The sequence below is a fragment of the Melanotaenia boesemani genome, chromosome 13, assembly GCF_017639745.1.
Source record: "Melanotaenia boesemani isolate fMelBoe1 chromosome 13, fMelBoe1.pri, whole genome shotgun sequence".
NCBI classification, from domain to species: domain Eukaryota; kingdom Metazoa; phylum Chordata; class Actinopteri; order Atheriniformes; family Melanotaeniidae; genus Melanotaenia; species Melanotaenia boesemani.
The window spans coordinates 22,143,480-22,161,015 of record NC_055694.1 but is presented as its reverse complement, the minus strand read 5'-3'; the positions used below and the strand labels follow the sequence as shown (position 1 = coordinate 22,161,015).

Below are 17,536 nucleotides of genomic sequence, written 5' to 3'. Positions count from 1 at the left end.
TTATGAATGCATGTGGTCCCTGAAATTCCTTCCAAATATAAAAACATGTCACAGCTCTCCTTTTGTGTCTCCATTAAAATTTCCACTAGTTTTGTGTAGCTGCATTTGTGGAGTGCAAAAGCAGAGCATAGAAAAGCATCTCTTTGTCTAATTTGATTCTCAGTTAATCAGCATCTGCCTCATCTTATATCATGTTGACATGTGTTGAGTCAGTCGGGAGGAGTGTGTGTGCGTGTGTGTCCGGATATGAATGCCTCATGTCACTGTGAAATACACAACCACCCGCAAGGTCTTTTGTCACTGTGACTCTAGAATGAAATACATTCATTTATTCATGTTAAGATGGAGCTCACATGAGCCTTCATCATCACAACATCATCATTGGACCAGTCCTGACAGCACCCGTGTGTTTGTATGTCTAATGTTAGAATAGATAGGTTCACACACAGTGAATGTAGGGTGATTAAATAAAGAAATCATAAAAATGTGGGGTTTAGGTTAAGAAAAAATGAGTAGCTTAGTAACCCCAAAAAGAAAAGAAAAACATGTGTTTCCTCATTTTCTCCAAGTGAGAGTCTGTTTTTGGACACCAGAGCTCCACAGTAGCTGCAGAAGTATGACAGCATTGGTAAGCAGGGTGTTGGTCTGTTTTTTGAGATTTGGAAAGTGTCTGGAATCTCAGTGGGGAGTGAACAGAAATCCAAAGCATCACTCAGGGTGGGGTTGCAACCACAGAACTGCAGGGTGCAGAGGGGTCATTTCTTCTGAATGGAAAGTTGTTTCTCTGGTACAGTCATGAGTGCTCACACACACTGGGCTTTGATGTGTAAGCTGTGGATCTGTCATCTATTCTTCTTTTGTTGTTGTTTTTTAGTGCTTCCTTTATTTAATTGTCAATCACATGCACTGCGTCAGGGAGCAGATTGTTGATTTATTGTTTGCACACTGCTGCTTTTGTAAGGCTGGTGTTTTTTTCTTTTTTGTGGGCTCCCCACTACCAACTTTTCATCACATTGTTGACAGAATATAGCACACTGCAATCACATGTGCAGCTGCCTTTGTTCTAATCTGAAGCTTTTAATTTATTTATAGTGTTTTTTTTTAAACATCCACAGAATGGCCTGTAAATGCTTGAAGAAAATAGATGTTTTTTACGTAATTTGTATTTATGTGTATGTCATTTGTATGGATCTTTCAGGGAAGGTGGTTTTATAGATATCTTAGTGGTCCAGCTGTCATCCCTTTTATGAGAAAATGCCCCACTGTGGAATACAACAGGAAGGCAAACATGACTGCTTTTCACCCTGGTTTGAGCTTTAAATTCTTTAAGTTATCTTTTTATCTGTCCTCCTGGCTGAGTGAGGAGAAATAAACGAGAAGGAACAGAGAGCAAATGTCCAACATATGTCACCCAAATGAACTGAGTGAAACCACACTGAGTCATAATAACGTGGCTCTTCTGTCTGCCCTGCTTCTAGTTTGCTGGGGTGTTTGAGCTAAAGACGCTTGGCTAAAATCTTCCAGAAATCTGCGTGTTAACGGCAGCGTTTGGCATGTGTTGTGGTAGGAAGACAGAGCAGCACATTCATCCAAACTGGATTTTGGTTTGGAGCACATTCAATTGACTGATGCCTTCAAGTTGAAAAGCCACAATGAGTCACAGCTCATCACTGGGTGCATCATTTTCCTAAATCCTACTTATAGTTTGACTTCCATAGCAGCTTATCAAGAGAAATTAAAGGGATGCACAGTTTTTTTTTTTTTTTTGTGGTTACACATGTTGCCAAAATGGATTAATTATAGTAGGAAATATTATCTGCTTTTTCCCTAGTGATATCTTGAATGGTTCAGCGGTATGCGTTTATCGAATGGAGGATGTGGTTCGAGCTTTTAAAGGAAACTTCCTGCATAAGGAGGGGCCTCAGTATAAATGGGCAGAGTTTACAGGCAAGGTGCCTTATCCACGGCCCGGAACTGTAAGTTAACATTCAAAACGGTCTCCTCCAGACATATTTTATATTTTTTAAATTAGTAAATGCCCCTTCCAGACCAGTGTGGGGTTGCGTCTATGCCAAACCAAATAAATTTTTTCTCACTCCCAGTGTCCAAGCAGCACATATGGCAGCTACAGCTCAACCAGAGAGTATCCAGATGACGTCATTTTCTTCAGCAGGACTCACCCGCTGCTGCAGGTTCATCCGATTTTTCACTTTATTAAATTACATCAATTCAATTTAATTAGACTGTGGCCTATTTTACTCTGGGTCACGTAATTTTATCTCTCTATTTTCGTCCAAAGTCTTAAATGAAATTAAGAAAATGAATTAGCACAGTGCTTACCACCTCATCACTGAGGACATGAAACCTCTATAATATTATTGATGAATAACAGGGCTGGATGTGAGTAGATACCCTGAAAACCAGAGATGTGACACTTTATTTTTTTTTATGTAACTCACGTTGTTTCAGGAAAATGTGCTGCCGCTGGGAGAACGCCCCCTTCTGGTCAGAGTGGGCGTCCACTATAAGTTCAGCAAACTGCTGGTGGACAGGGTGGAGGCTGTGGATGGCACTTATGATGTCCTCTTTATCGGCACAGGTAGACTGCAGCTCATCTTTTAAACCACATAAATCCATTTTATCTTTTAAAACATACATATTATTAAATATTCTTTGGTTCTTCAGACTCAGGACTTGTGCTAAAAGCCATCCATCTTCCCAGAGAGCATTCTCAAAGTCAGGAGGTGACTCTGGAGCAGCTGCAGGTCTTTCAGGTACAGGAAACCACTTCCACAAAGAAAAAGTGTTATTTAATCATGTTTAAGACTTTTTATGCCCATTCCTTCATAAATCTATTGACCTAACCAAACCAGATCTAAGCTCAACTGTGAAGACATAAAGCAGCACAAACTTTTCACATTAGCCTGCAAGACAAAAAACAAATACAGACATAATGATGAATTCCATATTTGATCCTACCATATGGAAATGAATTGAGAGCACTTTCAGACTAAAGCATGCATTGTTAACATTGGAAATTGTGAGCAAAAAGGCAAAGCATGCATATTTTCTGCCAGACACAAAAACGCTGCATCGCTCTGTTAAATGTAAGCACACAGAAAACGCAGTAAAGTCCATCACTGCACTGCTGAATAATGCCTACCAGATACACTAATGTAACACAGCTTTGTATGCTTAACTTTACAGATGCATATATTTTTTTATGCAAGATTATTTTGTAAAGGTCATTTTTCTGATAACAATAAACATTTCAGATTAAGACTCTGTGTTCAGTAGTGGTTGAAAATAACTTTATGTTCACTGATCTGTGGTTGAGAATCTACTTTGTCTCAATATAAACTCAATATATATATATATATTTCTTTTTTTGTCCTCCCCACAGCACAAATCACCAGTGACAGCAATGGCTCTCTCAAAGAAAAAGGTAACAGACGAGAAACACAAACTCACTGTCAAACTTCTGAACTCCCCTCCTCACACACACACTAGCATGCACAGCATCACACATATCACTCATCTCTCCACCTTGCCTCTCCAAGGACAACTTCATCAGCAGTTGCTATGGTTACCCTACCTCAGTCAGAGCAATAATGAAGAGATACCACACGCACACAAACACACACAACACACACACACACAGATATGCACCTTGCATTATTAAAATAGTTCATGAAAAGAAAATTCACAGCTCACTCGCACAACCAGATATACACATCTAGATGGTAAAAAGCTAGAGTTCCTATGTTTCGCACTCCCACACACACACAGACACAGACACAGACACACACTCCCTGTGGCCTCACATTGACATTTGTGCTGTGTGAGAACTTAGACGAATGTATGTGTGTATATATACATACCTTATTATATTCATTTTCAGTATTGAGGTTTGCTAGTGACACAGCACTAAAATCTACTATTCATAAGACAGCCATGCACACACCTAAGAAAATAGATTTAAAAAAAAGTACAAAAGAAAAAAAAACAAACAAACAAAAAAAAAACAAACAAAAAAACATGTGAAGGTCAGTTAGCATACAAAATTTGTAAGCATTGGCTTGTTTTCTCTGTTGATACATTACAGTTAAAAACAAGCATTTTAAGCATAATGGTAATTAATCATTATTTCTCATGATTAATTTGTAAGCTGTGTTAATTTGATTAAAAATATAGATAGATAGATAGATAGATAGATAGATAGATAGATAGATAGATAGATAGATAGATAGATAGATAGATAGATAGATAGATAGATAGATAGATAGATAGATAGATAGATAGATAGATAGATAGATAGATAGATAGATAGATAGATAGATAGATCATTTGTAGATCATCTTAACTGATCCACCCGTCCTCCATTTTCCTTGACCATCCTTCATTTTGCATCTCTCCTTCCTCCTCTCCCAATATTTTCTTCTTGTTTCTATCTTTCACCAACTCCCTCTCCTCCAGCAGTGGCTCTTTGTGGGCTCCAGGGAGGGTGTGTCCCAGCTGGCCCTGTACCAATGCGAGCTTTATGGCCAGGCCTGCGCTGAGTGCTGCTTGGCCAGGGATCCCTACTGCACCTGGGACGGACATGCTTGCAGTCCCTACATGCCCACTGTGCGACGGTATGCACAACAAACAAGATGTTTGGATGCATATTGAATGTCTCCTTCCAGAAAACAAAGGATTGCAAGTGAACAGATTTGCTTGAAAATGCTAATGTTTGCAGAGACATACTGATCTCTCCCCCTGTGATCTTACGAGTAAATTGATATCAGTTGGATAATCCATGTCACTATTGGTTATCTTGTGACCTTTTCTGTCAAGCCAACCCCAGGACAAACTTTACATAGCAGACCCACAGTGCAATCGTCTTTAAACGGATTGTTTATCATAGCCCCGTTGTCTGGAATAGCTGCTTCCAGTTTGTTGTTAAAAAGCAACATCTGATTCTTTGCAGGAGAAATGCTCGTCATTTAGGGGAGGATGAAGATCCACTGAATCAATGTGTCAGACAAGGAGGTAAGGAATAAATCCACTGGTCCCGGTCAACAGTTTAAGCATGCTTGAGCTACAAGAGATTTATTTTAGCAATAACTACACGTTAGTGCTTTCTAGTCGGACACTTTCTGCAGTACAAATACAGTAATATCAGAATGCATATAGGACAGACAAAATACAGAATCCATCTAATCGAATAATCCGAAATCATGCACTTATGACCAAGTTGATATTGTGTGATGAAATCGTGATCTTGTATTTAAATAAAATGACTAAAAAAAAAAAAAAAATTAGGATTTACTAAAGGGGAAATATGCTAAACAGAACATTTGACTAAAAGTACAGTGACAGTAGTTTCCTACACACTAGTCAGATGTTGTAGGCTTCTAACGGTATTTCTTTTTCAGTTTTACTACAGGTGTTGCTGCCAAAAAAAAGGCTAAAATACAGTTTTTCAGCTATTAATTGGCACCATTTCTGTTTCTCCGACTGCCATTAACATCTGGAAAAGTAGCCACAGCTACCTTAACAATCTTTGTAATCCTCTTACATCATTCTGCTTTGGGGCATTAATGATTTATTTTCTACCAGAGTTCTGGACAGCTTTTCCGAGGAGCTTCTTCGAGAAGCTTATAGACTACACAAGGCTTTTGATTATAAAAAATAATCAAGTCATAGACCCAAATAGCTAATTAATATCTAATCTTCCTTTTTTTTTTTTTAACTCTAGGACTGTGTAATAGAAATTTAAGAAACTGATCCTGCTTAAAATATTATAAAATATTATGAAATATTATGCATAAAATCTAAGCTGTAATTTAACATTGTAGGGATCCATATATCTTCATATTTATATAAAAATCATAAAAATATGAATATCCCCTGTAATGAACTGCATATAATCAGCTATGAATATTTTCAAACAGAAAGAAATATTAAAGGTACAAATTAATCTATTTGCCTTTAAAAAGAGGTTGGTTGGTTGGTTGGTTGGTTGGTTGGTTGGTTGGATGAATGGATGGATGGATGGATGGATGGATGGATGGATGGACTGATGGATGGATGGATGGATGTTTAAAACAACAAGAAACCAGCTCTAACCTGTCACATCTTTTCCTCAATCTAAATCAGCTGGGCTGCAGGTGGAGGCGGAGCACAGAGTTATGATGGTTGCCGAGGGTAACAGCACTTACCTGGAATGCCTGCCTCGATCTCGACATGCTGCAGTGACCTGGTATAAACAGGCTGGAGAGAATAGTCCTGAACTAAACCAGGTACTTGAGTGCATCTTACTGTTATGGTTTTAGCTATAATTCACAATATCCACATTGACTTGTATAAACATATTTGACGCTTATGTTTCTCCAGGTAGTAACAGGTGACCAGCTGGTGGTGATTGAGCGGGGAATTCTGATTCGCCAAGCTGAGCTAACTCATGGTGGCATGTACCACTGTCAGGTTGAGGAGCACGGCTATCATTGGACTGCGGTCACTGTCCGTCTTGCTGTTTGGAGCCCGTCAGCCAGCCGCGTACTCGCTTCCTTGTCCAGTTCATCCTATCAGAAAACAGGAACCCAGCCGTGGTACGAGGATGTGATGGCATTGATTCATCCAGGAAACCTGGGCCAGCACTGCAAGGCTCTGGGGTACCGCCCACCACGCAACAACCGTCGTCATGGTGACATCATGACAGCACTGCACAAGGAGCAAGCGAAGGGAGAGAAGCTCAAACATGGGGGAGGTGGACGTGCAGCAGGGAGGAAGAGCAGGAGCAAGCCGCAGCAGAGGGCACCGAGGAGCGCTTGAGCCCAGATGTTCAGAGACTTAACACACAGTGTTTTGTGTGGCTTTCACACAAACACACACATGCACACGTGCACACACTTAACTTATACACTGAGACACACACACACATATGTACAGAGACTACTTCTTGTGCATGAATTTATCTGCAAACAAAAACAGCGTCCTCTCTTTCTTGTCATAAACATTAAAGCTACCTACACATAATCTTCTGAAGTAAGTAGAGGAGGATTCAGAACAGCAGAGGACTGTTTCACTTGGACAAATGACTTTGTTTATAAAAAAATCTGTAGAGTAGCTGGTTGTGTAGCATGTTGAATGAAGGATGAACTGCATGGTCAGATCACTCTGTTTGACTGACTACGTCGTGACGAGGAGTTTGGACTGGGAATTTTTACATTTGGAACTTCCAGGGAGTGTTGTACCAGAACTTCAAATCCAACAGTAGAAAACATACAACCCCTTTTTAAACTATTGCTTCATTACAAAACCGCATTGGTGGCTTTATGCTTTACCCATTAAATGCAAATCACAAACACAATTATTCTTCAAAGCTAAACAGATGTTTTTAAATTGGTTTTCTACCTTCAAGGCAAAATTTCACTTCTGTTCCTTTTGGTGACCTTGAAAGGTCATGCTGGAGAGATAAAGGGTATCATAGTTGCAAAAAGCTTTTTATAAACTTTGTATAATGCTCAGATTCCAAGGGCACGCCATCCTCAGACATCTGAGAATTGAGGGTCAACTGCTTAAAAGCATTTCATGGAAGAACCATGCGGCTGGAAAGAGAACAAAAAAGAGACAAGCACATCTACAATATGTGCTGAAAAGAATGTATATGTTGTACACCAGTCAACTGTCAAACATCTGTTGTGCAACTAAACAAAAAAGAAATTCTTACTGGAATTAAATTATTTGGAAAATAATAAGCAGTTATTGATAATCAAGGGGTGAAATCATTCAAACTCTAGTATTTAAGCATCCAGATAGGAATTTAACTCAGTAGCAACTTTGAGAAAACCAATTAGGCCTATTTAGATCATGAGGAACTAACCTTGATGTTTTTAACCCCCCCCTAATTGATATATAACCTATAACACAGTCATCTAGTTCACACACACTGAGGGCTTTGTTTCTTTGTAAAGGTGCGGTCCAGCCACGAGATGACAGACTGCAACCACAAAGAGGCAAAGAAAAAGCATGATGATGGCTTTGATGGGGCTGCATATCAACTTTCCCAGGACATTAGTGCCCCGTGTTGCAGCCGTTCACACACACACATACACACACACGCATTCACACACTGCAGGACGTGTTTGGTTCAGAGGCATTGCTGGCTCTGATTTTGTTCTTTGTGGCAACAAAATGAACAAAAGACCAAATGTTTCATCCTTTTTTGAGTGCTGGTTTACTTTCTCTGGAGTCTGTCATTCATACACTTTACAGCTATAGGAAACACGCTACGGATTTTAAGAAATGTCTGCATTAACAGGAAAAAAAAAAAAAATCTTCCTCCCTGATGTTCAGAATTGAATGTTTTTTTAAAAAATGGCTTTAATGAGGGTCATAATTAAAATAAGCACTACCAGACATTTAGGGAAGACACAGAGGAATTTTTTGTACTGCTACGATTTGAAATCATGTCTCATAAGTTTTAAAAATGGACAATTTTAAAGCTCTGTATCTCTTAAAGAAAAAAATCTGTTTTACTGTGACTTTGGTTGTGACAGTTATTTTAGCACATAGAGCACTGTAAAATATTAAGATGTACTTAAAAGATTTTCCGCTTATATCTGATACCACATGAACAAGGAAACACATTTTGAAGTGGACTGAAATGAGAGCCCTTGTACATAACATGCATGTTTTGTTTTGTTTTTTAACTATGGGCCATTGGTGACTTTAAGTGAGTAACAGAGTGCTGTTCCAGCTGGTGATGACATCTGACTGCAAAGTATGAAACCAGCCCACTGTACAATAAAGAAGCTATTATTTTACAAAGTTGGAACTGGATAAAGTGCTAAACGGGACTGACGTCTGGTGGACTCTGGCCTGTGAGGCTTGAATGGATTCAGTAACTTTGCAAGATGATAAATTGTGATTTGTTCTTGATGTTTAAATGTAAAACCAACACTTCTTCCACAAGTGTTTTTTACTTGCCCATCTGGGTAATATTTAAAAGTAAAACTGTGTCATTATGAGGCTGCAGGAACTAAAGTGTAAAAAATTGTTAGTTTTTGTAGTTTTTATTTTTTGTTTCCTTTAAAGTTGCTCCTTCTCAGAAGAAACCAAAAGCTTCAATCACACCTTCAAGCCTAACATTACTGCAGTGTTTATGGATAACATTGTTTTAGAAATGGAAAAGTCTTGTTAAATCCATATGAGAGAATAAAGTGTGTGACAGAGAGCCAACCAGTCTAACAAAATTAAACCTTAACTTTAATTTGTATGGTCTACATGCATTTTGAGGTTGAATAATAACAACTTTGTGTATATTTAATTCACTCCACATGATGATGCTTAGCAGGCAAAGCCATCTGTAATATATCCCATTTTAGGTCCTGCAGGATCCTGATACCTTTGCTTTTACAGTTGTATTTCTGCACAGGAAAACCTCTGTGTGTTCGGGTGTGTTTGACATTAGCAGAATCTGGGTAAGAGCTCTCACAAAAGTTCACAGACTAAACTAGTAAATCTGCCAAATTTGGGAAATCAGCGTTAGACTGGAGACATTTCTGATGCTTTAAGAAAAATAAACTAGAGCAACTCAAAGCAAAGTGGGTGCAGAAAGTTAATGTGGGTTTGGCTTTTTTGGCTTCTTGGTTTTTGCCTCCTTGGCTTCAACCACATAAAAGAACCCACCAATGCTGAGCTGCTTCTGCACATGTGTTTAAAAATGGAGGAGAAAAAAAGACCATTTATCAAATGAAACTGTGTAAATGTCATGGAGATACAAAATTAAAAAGTGTGTGATGGAGTGTGTGAAGCTAGCTACTTAATTCTTATGTAGTCAGCAATCCTTTTATGACGTTGCCAATAACAAATAGTCAAAGTCTTGTATAGGTTTTCAAATGATAATACCCTAATAATTGCTGTGTAGTCATATCATGGACTTCACTATATAGCATTTGATGTGCACCAATGTTGTATCTCAGTTATGTTTTCTGTCAGTATTTTAAGATGACTGTCCATATATGTAGCAAAATGAGACTTAAGCCTATTTTAGCCATCTTAAATACTTTATAAGCATTCAAAACACCTTAGGCCATTGAAATGGCCATTTGTAGTCAGAATTAGAGTATCTGAAGCCAATGCTAATAGCATGCAGCTTAATTAAACTCTAAGTCTGAAAAGAGAGGCAGTAGTTACAGTCGGTCTGTTCAAGTTGAAATGTTGAGTGGCATATCTGTTCAGAGAAAATTAAACAAACAGAAATGTCAAAAGTACAAGAGGTGAATTTCTTAATGAAGTAACATATCTATGGAATTGTGTTAGAGCTCGAAATCATGCATAACTAAGCATGTGGCAGGTTTGACAGGTGTAGCATCAAAGGTCTGAGACTTTCAATAGGTTGTGTTGGAAATGGGAATTTTAATAACAGTAGCCATAAGAAAGTACTGCTAACGGAAAAGTTAGCAGTGGAGGCTAGCTAGTAGAGCTAGCATAACTTTGCTGTTCATGTTGAGCAGCGATTTATTTTGGCTATTTGAGAAATAAGGGCGGCTTCTCCTGCACACCTTCAAGCAAACAAAGCAAAGTTACTTCTTTTAGGTTTCAAATGATATATTTTGCATTTAATCAACCACCAATGTAATTTTCCTTTAGAATATTCCAGCAGTTAACCCAAACATCACATCCAACTACCTAAAAATATGAAAGTAATCATGCTTGTGTCAACCCTGGTTTGAGGATTTTGTGTTTACATGAGTGTGTAAGGAGTATTCGACAGATCCAAACATCTCTTTAGTCTGTGGCAGAGCTCCTATGAGACATTTTTATGTTCAACCATTCTAAACAATGAGTGTTTCCCCTCAACGATGTGGTACAGAAGTGGTCCTCATTCATTGCAGGGGCCTTGTACGCTTTACTGTTACGCTGTATTTACATCTTTGTGCCAGTACTCATCGCTTGCGATTTTCCAGAACAGCTTCTCTGCAACTGGAACGGACCTGTCATCAAATGATCTCCACTCATATGCTGAGACTTTGTTTTTCTTTTTGTAAATATGTATAAATGTCTGCTTGCAAATGAGTGTGTTTGTGTTTTGTGGTTCAAGAAATATATTCAAAGTCTGAACTACTTCAACCACACTTGTGTACAGTAGTTATAACTTATAACGCTGTCAGATGGAAGCCATCAGTATTAATTACATGTATTACTAATGAAACCTTTTGCTAGTTAAACACTCTTTTTCATTTGTTGGAACTTTTCTGTTTTACAGATGAAGGTGTAGCTTTCGAGATGTTGGGATCTTAAAATTTTCCTTTAAAAAGATAAAGTTTGTCAAGGTAGAGGTTTATATTGAAAGTAATCAAAAACTATTTTAACCCTCCCCAGTATAAATTTACTTCCAAGTGCTTTTCTCATATACTTTTTTTTTTTTTTTTTTTTTTGCAAGATTTAAAATTTTCAAGATACATCTTGAGTAAAGTTGTCCAGTTTGGACACACAACAGTGGAATTCCTTCCATACCATACGTGATTATGTTCATGTTCACTGTACAGGATTAGCTTCACTCCAAAACTGTAACATACCATTCACACAAACCACCATCTGTCACTGCCAAAATGACCACTTCATCATTCACTGTCAAACAACTGGTATGCTAAGCTATCAGATGGGGGAAATTAGACATTCCAGTCATTCCAGATACAAAAATCTCTTCACTGTACATAATTTTCTGTTGGTAAACGTAAAGGTCAGCAGTTCATCTTACTTCTAGTGTATGCATTCCACACTACTCCACAAACTGACCAAACATAAGCCACTGCAGCCTTTTCTCTAACTGTTGAGGTGCATTTTGGAAGAACTCTGAGGCATGGGATATCACAGGAAAATATACAAGCATGTATTTAGAGTAAAATACCATACTGCGTTGCTGTATTTTATCATTAATGAAACATTCCTTTTCCTTTGTTTTTAAACAAGCCACTGTTGCCTGTGGTACCTTACTTTATACATTCACCCTCTTTTCAAAAGGTTTCATCAAGCCCTCCAAACTCCACCAAATTTCAATAATTACAATGTCACTTTGAACAAGTGGTCTCAAAAGGCTGAAGTGACCCACAACTGTACATGGTTGGCTGTACTGTACATGGCCAAGAAAGCCAAACAGCGCATCCCCTGCAAACTGAGAAAAGCTAGAGGCTCGGCCCCCATCATATGCACCTTCTACAGAGGCACCATCGACGGCATGTGGTACGACGCCATCTCCACACCCTGCAGGAAGACCCTCCAACGAGAGCAGCTGAAAAGATCGTTGGTGCGTTTCTCTCCTCCCTATAAAACATCTACACCTCTCGCGCCACTCGTAAAGCCTGCTTCATCTCCAGAGACCCCACCTTGTGGGCCAGGACCAGCAGACTGAGGGACAGCTTCATCCACCAGGCTGTCAGGATGCCGAGCTCTCTTCCTGCTCTGCCCCCCTTCTACACACACACACACACACACACACACACACACACACACACACACACACACACACACACACACACACACACACAGGTTGACGCCCTCAGTAACAAGCACACAGCCACTTTAATTACTGTAACCAGACCATAAGCTAATTCAATCTTCTTTTTTGCATTATAACCAAAAACACACAGTACATTGCACTGACTGTAATTTGCCTTGTCTATTTATTATCACTTTTTATTTACTTAGTGATAGTAATTGTTTTGCTTGTTTTGTTTATTGACTTATATTCTTGTATTTCATGCACCACGGTTTGAGAAATTCATCATTTCAATTCTCTGTTTGTCCTGTAAATGCTGCAGAATGGACAATAAAGCTGACTTTGACTTTAAAAATTGATATTTCATACTCTGGGGTGGCAGTGGCTCAGGCGGTGAAGCAGGTTGTTCAATAACCGGATGGTTGCCAGGTTGAATCCTACTTCATTCAGTCAGTCTGTTGTATCCTTGGGCAAAATACTTCACCCTCCAATAGAGACAAGGTGGTGGTTGGAGAGGCTGTTGAGGCGGATTGGCTGCCCCACCATTTACCCCTGCCAAGTATGAATGGGGAGTAAATGAATAATGGATTCACTGTAAGCATTTTGAGTGCTTTAAACAGAACAGAAAAGCATAATAAAATTATCACTGTTGTTCTTGTTTTGCTCTGTCAGGAGTCAAAAGTTGCTCCAACACACTAGATTAGACTTCACCCAAATTTCCCTGAGGACTCTCCAAAGGGACTAATAAAGTATTTCTATTCTATTCTATCTTTTACATTCTTAGTACAGATACAAACTTATTTCTGCCTTTAAGGTAGACTTTAAGGAACTTGAGAAAAGCCCCTTTTCATGGGATAAACAGAATTATGGAGGTATTTTTTCATGTTTGTACACACTGAGTGAATAATAACACATATATCAAAGGTGAAAAACTCTTTGACATCTGAATTTTCTGCATTGTAAGTTTTGTGCTTTCAGAACTGCAACAAGTTCTTTTTTACTCTAGGTTTTGCCATATCTGTTTGATAGAGAATGACTCCACAGTTTTCTCTATAAGCCCTCAATGGGTCAAACTCAGTTCATCATCTACACTTATCTCAGCTTATCAGCAATTTCCCTGCAGTCTACATCTAAAGTTTCACAGTATTAAGTGTTGGTATGGCTGAAATAGTGAACTGGGGTCTGGCTTTGCTATTAAGTGACTTTGGGGTGGTTCATTTTTAACCACTCCACATAGAAAAGATACTGAAGTTCAAGTTGCTTGCTTGCATGCACATTGCATGCTGCTCCACTACCACTGGATACATTTATTAGATTGGTACAACCCCAATTCCAAAAAAGCTGGGACACTGTGTAAAATGTAAATAAAAACAGAATGCAATTATTTGCATAGCTCATCAAACCATATTTTTTCCCAATGAAACATAAAAAACATACCAGATGCTGAAACTGAGACATTTTATAATTTCATGGAAAAGTTTTGAAGCAGCACATCTCACAAAAGTTAGAACATATGGAACAAAATGCTGGAAAAATAATTGGCAAAAATAAAAATACAACGGTAGGAGCATTTGACAAGTAATTAGGTAAATTAGATACTGGGCAGTAACATGACTGGGTAGAGATTATTTCAATGAGGCAGAGCCTCTCAAATGTAAGAATTAGCAGAGGTTCTAAGTGAAACAAATTACTTCTACAAATTATGGTACAATTTCAGGAAAATGTTCCTCACTGTGAAATTACGAGGTCAAAAGATTCAGAGAATTAAAAGAAATCTCTGTGCGTGAAGGACAAGCTTGATGGTGAAAACTGGATCTTCACTGGGCCCAGTGGTGGCACTGCATTAAAAATAGGAAACCATGGATGCTGTGCCCTGTTGACTACAAAAGAGAGAGAGACCATCCAGCTTGTTACCAGTGGACAATATAAAAGCTTGCATCTCTAATGGTATGGGATTACATTAGTGCCAATGGCATGGGATGTTTACACATCTATGAAGGCACCATCATTACTGATAAGTTTAAAGGTTTTTAGTCTTTAATACTCTCTGAGCAGCTAGAATTCTGCATTAGACAAGAATGGGAAAACATTACCGTCCTAAAAATCCAGAAAGTGGTCTCCTCCTTTTCCAGATGTTGACAGTTGTTAAAAGAAGAAAGGATGTTACACAAAAATGAATGTCACCCTGCTCCAACTTTTTTATGATTGGGTTGGAGCGATCGAATTAAACATTTGCTAAAGTTTCCAATCAAATGGTATAATGTCTCAGTTTTGACACCTGATATGTTGTTTATGTTCTACTGGAAATAATATTTGGCTTTCTGAGATTTAAAAATCATTGCTTTCTGTATTTATTTACATTTTACAAAGGGCCCTTATCTGTGGTAATCCTCACTGGGGTTGTTTGTTAAAGATGTGCAGTAAATAGATTAGTAAAGAACATTTATCTCAAGACATAGTTTTATTAACCTGATCTGATCTTCACAACTAAAACAAAGAATTTAGGCTCAAACAAAATATGGTAATAAAACAGCTTATATACAATTGGGTCAAAGTGGCTTCGTATTTATTGGTTCTGAATTAACGGAGTCCTACAAATCCCACAGTTAAACATACGGCACAGTTGAACAATGCACCAGAAATAATCACAGAGCTGCACAACACTTTGGCAAATGAAGGGAGGGAGAAGCCTTAAGCATTTGTCTCACAGAATGACTCATGCAACCTTTGACTTTTTTCCATTTGCTCAGTCAACCACAGAAACTTCTTTTACCATTTTGCTCATAACAGTGCCTTGTAGGTGCAATAAGATGCTTATCCCCATCACCAATGTATGTATCCTTTTCAGTGAAGTTCTCATGACGAATAAAACTGTCTGTTCAAGTGTTTGAGATGGAATTTTATTGCCAAGTGCTTCAGATAGGTTTCTAGGATTAATTCCATCAGCTGGGCCAATGTGGTTTTTAAAAATCCAGGCAGTTATAAAGACATTTAGCATTTCTACAGACATTTAATAATCCCCTTTCCACTGTAACCACTGGACCTGAATTTTTGATTTTTATCTGCACCAGTCATGACAAGTCAAGGAGACCTACTTTCCAAACACACATTTTCCATCCATATCACATAAAGCTGAACTGTCTTAGATTTGCAAACACCTCTTCATTAATTCATAAATAACTGAAATTCAGTCAAAATATACTGGTATTTATAGTGAATCCTCAGACTTAACATGCATCAGCCAAATGCCTCTTTCGTTATTATATTTGTTGAAATGAAAACAACACACATCACACTTTTAGATATCACATTGCTTGAGTGTATAACTGCTAAAAAATACCTAAAAATTAGTCAATAGCAGCTATTTCCAAACCATGGGAACCTCAGGGGTTAGAGTAGTATAAAAGCAGGAATAGAAACTCTGATGAGAGTATTAAAGACTAAAAACTAGTTCAGAAATGGGCAAAAAGGGAGTTAACTGTTCGCTAAAAGTACCAAAAACCTTTGCTAGCTAAACATAAGGCATAAACAGTTATGGCTGTTTAAAAAATAGACTTTTTTTTTCTACATTAGAAAATACATAATGGAAGGAAAATGATAAGATGAAGGCAACTGCTTCGAGACAATGGTATGCAAAAAGGTGTTGGAATTTAGTTAAAATTATCACACTCAAACATAAAAAGTGGTGTTGATCAAAAAAATCCATCTGACAGGTCTGTCAAATAGAAAATGTTACAAACACTTCTCATGTTTATGCAGCTCCCTCTTTCACTTTCATGCTGTGAGATAATAAAAATTGAAAATGCTTAATTTTCTCATATTTTCTCATTTGAAAATGACTAAGCTCAGTTCAAGTCATATGTCTTCCCCTTAAACTTGGATGCAATTAATAGCTGGGATTTGTGTAAATCTGATTTATAGTCTCATTCTGTCATTTTGGCCACCAACATGAAGCATACAGTCTCCAGCTCCCATAATGAAAAACCACTTCTGTGCGAAGCCACATGCTCTCAATTTGCTTTATATCCCTTAATTTCCCTTATTACTGCCCTTTTCTCTGTTACTTATCTGTTTAAATGGCATCTTTGATACCAACCCTCAACAAAAAAATATAGACTGGTAAAGGAGACCTCTGTTGGGAAACTTTAATTGCTCCTTTCTTAAGCCTAATTTTTTTTAGGTAAATTTCTAAGGCTTTGATGTATGTCACACATAGAGAAAACAAATGGGCTGAAACAGCAGAATCCCCCCTGAGAGACAGGGCGCAGCTGGCTTGGATATATGGGTTGGATTAGAAATTTTACGAGGATCTTTTAGATGTGGTGATATTGTGGTTTTGAATGCTCTCTCCTCCTTTGCAGTGTTTGTCATTTGCTACCACATTCAAGGGTTTAGAATGCCTCAGACACTAGCTTTATTTCCTCTTTGGAGGCACACAGGCCAAACGGAGGTTTTCTAATTATTTAAGCCTCCCGTAAAGTTGTTTCTTTGGCAGCTGAAATATAACTTACAATGCATCCATTTTCTAATCCACAATAGGGCTGGAACATATCTGATAACAACACAGAGAAAAACGACCAAATATGCTCACTCCTAGGTTCAATTTAGAATCACCAATTAACCTAATATGTCATATTTATTAAATGTGGGGGGGAGCCAGAGTGTAAAGAAAGAGCCTATAAAGTCAACACATAAAGGCCCCAGCCAAAATTCAAACTAGAAACCCTCTCACTATGAAGTGACAGTACTAAACACCAAAGCAGTGTGCTGCCCCTGAATTAATTTTTTTTTTAAATAACCATGGTTTTGAAGCTACATAAAACAAAAACACTACATTGATTGTTTCTTTTTTTCTTTCTTTTTGCTTTTCACCGGACATTCATAGTACAACTTATACCAATGACAATTTTATGAGCCAAAGATAAAAAAAAAGGTGTTGGCTGCAATGACAGTTATATCACTGTTTTCTACATGGGAAGACTTTATCATGTTACCCATAAATTATTCAATTGGGTACCCTGGATACTCTGAGTCTTCAGTAGGTTTGAT

The 17,536-nt window shown here is 38.0% G+C and overlaps 1 protein-coding gene across 2 annotated transcripts in view; it reads left to right on the top strand.

The window, feature by feature from the left end:
* Window positions 1–11,064, top strand: part of sema3h (sema domain, immunoglobulin domain (Ig), short basic domain, secreted, (semaphorin) 3H) — a 59,813-nt gene extending 48,749 nt beyond the window's left edge. Inside the window, exons 10-18 of one of the 2 annotated variants that reach the window (XM_042003909.1) lie at window positions 1,832–1,976; window positions 2,103–2,192; window positions 2,470–2,599; window positions 2,686–2,774; window positions 3,404–3,445; window positions 4,480–4,634; window positions 4,970–5,031; window positions 6,142–6,284; window positions 6,379–11,064. In XM_042003909.1, the coding sequence (XP_041859843.1) occupies window positions 1,832–1,976; window positions 2,103–2,192; window positions 2,470–2,599; window positions 2,686–2,774; window positions 3,404–3,445; window positions 4,480–4,634; window positions 4,970–5,031; window positions 6,142–6,284; window positions 6,379–6,816 (1,294 nt within the window). In that variant the 3' untranslated portion in view covers window positions 6,817–11,064. Of the gene's footprint in view, window positions 1–1,831; window positions 1,977–2,102; window positions 2,193–2,469; window positions 2,600–2,685; window positions 2,775–3,403; window positions 3,446–4,476; window positions 4,635–4,969; window positions 5,032–6,141; window positions 6,285–6,378 lie in introns of both variants that reach the window. The other variant, XM_042003908.1, reaches the window with a different exon arrangement.
* The last annotated feature ends 6,472 nt before the right edge of the window (window positions 11,065–17,536 follow it).